This window comes from Helicoverpa armigera, chromosome 18, assembly GCF_030705265.1.
Source record: "Helicoverpa armigera isolate CAAS_96S chromosome 18, ASM3070526v1, whole genome shotgun sequence".
Taxonomy (NCBI): Eukaryota; Metazoa; Arthropoda; class Insecta; order Lepidoptera; family Noctuidae; genus Helicoverpa; species Helicoverpa armigera.
The window spans coordinates 2,978,423-2,983,828 of NC_087137.1; the positions used below are offsets into that span (position 1 = coordinate 2,978,423).

The 5,406-nt window shown below is 34.0% G+C and overlaps 1 protein-coding gene across 1 annotated transcript; it reads left to right on the top strand.

Moving 5' to 3' along the window:
• The first annotated feature begins 48 nt into the window (after nt 1-48).
• Nucleotides 49-4,988, top strand: LOC110375815 (uncharacterized). The gene is made up of 14 exons (XM_021334075.3): nt 49-243; nt 332-413; nt 585-672; nt 823-925; nt 1,200-1,281; nt 1,598-1,694; nt 2,078-2,291; nt 2,414-2,495; nt 2,852-2,942; nt 3,116-3,224; nt 3,399-3,489; nt 3,576-3,672; nt 3,763-4,110; nt 4,203-4,988. The coding sequence occupies exons 1-14, from the start codon at nt 222-224 to the stop codon at nt 4,968-4,970; spliced, it is 2,274 nt and encodes a 757-aa protein (XP_021189750.3). The 5' UTR covers nt 49-221; the 3' UTR covers nt 4,971-4,988.
• The last annotated feature ends 418 nt before the right edge of the window (nt 4,989-5,406 follow it).

The window sequence follows — 5,406 nt, forward strand, 5'->3', positions numbered from 1 at the left end:
CGATGCAGATGTCGTCAAAATTAAAGAGGTTTTGTTGCCTTATACAAAAAATCAACTGTCTAGCCAGCTAGTGTCTGTAAACGTCAACTTGAAATTATCAAAACAATTCGCCAACTTGTCAATTTTATTTGGAATTATCTATTTAAAAACAAAGGCATTTGAATTGCACGATTTCCCTTTGCATGTAACATATAAAATGATAACAAATCTTTCTCACTAATATGGACGACAAAACTTTTGTGTGTGAGTAATTGAAGGCAGTACAACAGTTGCTTTTCATTATTTGCTCAAGGACTGGACGATTGAATTTGTATTTGTTTATGTGTTTTAGGGACGTCTGAATTGACTAAAAGATTTTTGCAACTTCGTTTTGAAAATGACTTGCTGTTTAAAAGTAAAAAGCAACCGTGGGCGTAAGTATAGCTAAACCTTTTTCCCACCTGTTAAGCATATTTGCTTTCTTAGGTTTCATAGAGAAAAAGAGATGCTGTATAAACAATGGCAATATTCTAGCTAGATAATTTTACTATGGATACAAAATATTGACATTAAAACTATTTCTTAATTTAAAATGGCTTTTACAGGGAATTCCACAAAATACTGCTTGATAATGGTTTTCCCAGTGAAATGACTGTTGACCATGTCAGGAAGAAATGGTCCTACACCTATGATGTGAGTATTTTAAATCTGTAAAAGCAAAGAAAATAAAAATAATAATCAGTGTGACTTGTTTAAACCATACAAATAAGTGTAAAAAACAGAAGACTTATACCTAGGGGAAGAAAACAGTTAAATAAAAAAGAATCTTTTGGTTTATTTCAGAGGTACAAAGCTGCGAAGAAAACTAATAACAAGAGCTGGCAGTATTTAAAAATGTTTGATAAAGTTTTTGGAAAAAGTGAAGTCTTAGACAAATATGAATCATGTGAGTATAAATTCTAATAAGATTTTAGTTTATAACAAAAAAAATAAAAGACATAATTTGAAAGTTTAATATAGTACATTTGCATATCTTTTATTTACATAGATATTTACATACATATTTACAATAAATATCAAAAATGAATAATTATTGATTTGCATATAATGAGTAATTATTTTATTTCAAATATAAAATGGCATGTAAACATAGATTTAATCCACCTACACTACACTCTCTTCCAAAAATTAGCACACTAAAATATTAAAACCTCTTACAGGGAGTGATGAATGGCGATTGAAATTGATCATCTGTGTGACAGAAACTAAAGATATGAAGCTGGACCCTATCACCATGTGGAGGTAACTGGAATACTATTTTAATGTAGCAGTGAATTTTGTAAACAAATATGAATGTCGTTTTCAATCTAATTAGCTGAGGTAATACATACTATTCTCAAAACAATACCTATGCAATCTTCAATCCAAAGCAAAGCTTGAAAGAAACAATAAAACAAAATTATTTTTACACTCATTTTTGTATGACGTCACTATCAACTTCAATGGTATATAAATGTATGTATTATCTATTTCTATAGTTAAATAAAAATAAATATTTGAACGAATTTCAGAACTTGAGCTAATTGCTACTGAAACTATATTTTATTGTTGATTACAGAACAGTGGAAAGAGCCATGCGTTGTCAGGATCTACCGATTGACTGCTGTGTGCACGACATGAAAGGATTGTGGCATCACCTCAAGGTTACATTCAATGTAAGGACCTATCAACATTTTAAACTGTTTTCTATACCTCACCTGGATAAAAAGTAAGCTTGAGCCATCTACTAGGCCCTGCCTATATCAATACCTTTCATCTTAATCGGTGCATCCGTTTTAATGTGAAAACAATAAATTCGCTTTATTCTATTTTTCGAACATAAAACAATCTTGTGCTTGTTCAGAAACTTCATAACAGCTGGAGCAATTTTCTTGATTTTCGATTCGTTGCGTTTATCTCTTTCCCGATGAATCTCTTTCAGAATAATTATTTATTAATGCAGATTGAAAGCCTAAGTGCACATGAATGAAGTTGCGCGCAAAAGCTATATAAGTAAAGAAACATATTATGTATCCTCTATTTCCATTATTGTTTGCAGAGAAAACATCGCATAAAAATAAAGAGGGGTGAAGAACAAAGCGACTGGCCGCTATATGACGCTATGTTAAACTATTTCGAGAAGTTCGATCCAGACGCCCTGGATCTTACGCCTTGTACTTATATTTCTATAAAAGATACTAGATATTCCAAGCACTGTAAAAAGAGTAAGAATGAAAACGAGAGTGAAAATGAGAATGAGAATGACTTTCAGTGTAAGTAAAAGAATTACATCTTATAATTGTCTCATAGAAATTAAATAAAGCTAGTCTGGCCTTACTTTACATGCTATTTACTGTTAAATAAAATAGTAAAATTTAATTGTTTTCTTCTACAGGGTCGAAAGATATTACGGAGACATTTATTCAAATCAGACTTCAGCATGACTGGTTGTTTAGACAAAAGAAATGGGCGTGGAAGTAAGATACTTTTTATACTTATACAATATTCATGCACAACTAGTAACTTCATTGCGAATACACATCTTAAGATATATAGGACCCAAAATTTAGCCTTGAGAGACTCCTATCCGGATACGACTTCTAAATTGAGATATTATGCACAAAGCTTTGGCGAATGCTTTTTCTTTAGCAGTTATTCAAAAGACGACCGTAATATTACTTCATTCCTCTTCAAAGTAAGACGCTTTAAATATATATAGCTGTTATAGCTCAGGTTATCGAAAGCTTTAGACAGTTCAATCAAATACCTCCATTTTTTTTGTCGTCTAAATTAATTTTCCAACTCAACAATTTATTTTCGTTCTTCCTCACAGTGAGATGTCAAGAATTATGATAGAGGAATATGGGTTTCCTAAAACTTTGACGTCGAGAGAATTGGGAAGGAAATGGACGGCTACGTTTGCGGTAAGTTTTGAGGTGCTTGGACCAGGTACTCTAACTAAATAATTATAAAAGAGATCGAGAGAATACTCAGTTGTATGAATATATTATGAGAAAATTGCAGACCTACATAAATTCTGTCGAATACAAACCCTATTCTTTGTTTTGAAGTCGATTATGATCGAATCTTTTTTTAGGAATATCAAAAAGCAAAAGCGACGAACAATAAAGCGTGGGTGTACCACAACCTGTTTGAACTGTACTTGGGTGAATCATCGACACTCAGTTTGAATCCTCTCGGCGATTGTGAGTATTAATAACACGGTTACCTTTCCTTGTTAATATTTGTCTTCAAATTAGCATCACCAAGATTTTAAATTAAAGATTCTTGTTCCGTTAAATCAACTAACTTTGCATTAAATATGATGATCTTAAATTGTTTATTGTTGTAATCTTCAACGAATATAATTCTTTATTCAGGGCAAGAAGAATGGATTTTCAACTTAATTAGTGCACGGACAGATTTAGAACATATGTTTAAATCATCAAAGGACCAATATAGTGGATGGCGGTAAGTTACGTAAATTAATACCAGAGCAGAGTTTATTATAAGTTGGTCAAATATCGTAGAAACTCATAGATTTTTATTGTTCTTAGTGAGGTTGAAAAAATGCTGAGAACGATCGGCATACCACTGGACCACAGTTTATTAGACTTACAAGAAATATGGGTTCATCTTATTAAAACATTCAGGGTAAGTTTCTTTGTTAAAAGAATTGAGTACAATTTACTAGAAATTTTTCATCATATGACGGTGTATTCTTACTCATTATCTTTATTACAGTGGAAAACGAAATTTGCTAACAAAGGCATTCTGAACGAACAATGGCCCTTCTTCGAGGCTATGAGCCGCTATTCAGAAATTCGAGAAAAGCACGCGATCAAAAAACAAGCTATACAAGACAGCCAAGACCATTTTGCTGACATCACTAACGATGACGATTATGAAGATGATATGAAACTTTTAGATCTTAAACAAAAACTGGAACAAGTGAAACCTAAGCATGAAGCCGATGAGCACGACCGGTGTAGGTCATGCTCCAATCTAGAAGCTTGTGTAGACATATTTGAACAAAAAGATGACGACGGGTTCGATGTGGCATACAAACTTAAAATTATTGGAGGAATCGAGGTAAGACATACTTTTACAATACTATAAACATATGAATATATATAAATGAATATAAATATATGCATAATCTAATGGTTTTTTATTTATCCTAGGTGGAAAAAACAGATGACTTACCATTACGAATATGCTTGAACTGCCTACAGGAGTTAGAAAACGCTTACAAATTCAGACGGAAATGTCAAGATGCAGATAAAGTACTCCGAAGTTCTGCCAAACACATCAAAGTGGAAGTCATCGACAAACAAGACCCACATGACACACAACACGAAAGTATACAAGACCACGACATGCATGACGCTGATGAAATAGACGTCACTTTCGAACCAATTGGTGACGTACCAAATGACGGCCAACTAAACGATCCAAAACCCAAAGTTAAGAAGGAGAAGGTGATAAGAAAGAAGAAAAAAGTCCGAAAATTGAGATACGACTACTGGAAGGTTTGCGAAATCTGTGGCAAACATACGCGAAACCTCGTCAGTCACCTAGACGCACACTCTACTGGCAAACTATACTCTTGCAATGTTTGCGATAAAAAGTTCAAATTCAAAAGCGGTCTGATTATACATAGAGCGGTTCACGATCCTACACCTAAGAAAACTTGCGAAGTTTGTGGAAAAACGTTTCATATATTGGCGCAATATAGAAGACATTTTGTATACCACGCCAACGAGAGGAAATACGAGTGTGAGACTTGCGGGAAGCGATTCAATACTATGGACATCTTGCGAGTTCACTACCGAACTCATACGGACGAGAGGCCCTTCAGCTGTGAGGAATGCGGCAAAACGTTCCGCACTGCCGGCTGCGTCAGTAGGCATAAGAGAATTGTACATAGAAATATCAGAAAAGTTCAATAAATCTACACGGGAAGCGGCCTTGCTTGTTTGATTTAATCTTGTGACCTTTTATCGCATCGTATGCATTGCTTGCTCTTCGTTATCATTTATTCTTAATTTCACAGAGACTTGCAATGATCCCGTTATTCCAACATTTTATAATAAGCTATCTGAAACAATTTAAGTCTAATGATGATAACAATTTGTGCGATGTAGTAATTTGCAGCAACTAACGAGGCTAAAAAAATATAACCGGGCGCTTCAAAGATAGCGCCTGGCGCCAGCACTTATGTTGACTTAACCGAAATTAGAGAGCAATGTCCCATAAGGATATTATCAAAGGTGATTTTAATTTGGACAACAGAGACGTGTTTGTAAGCAGATTAATAGGAGCGGCGGCTGAGATCACTTGATCCTTAAATTAATAAAGGGATTAACAAACTGTGCGCCGATTGAC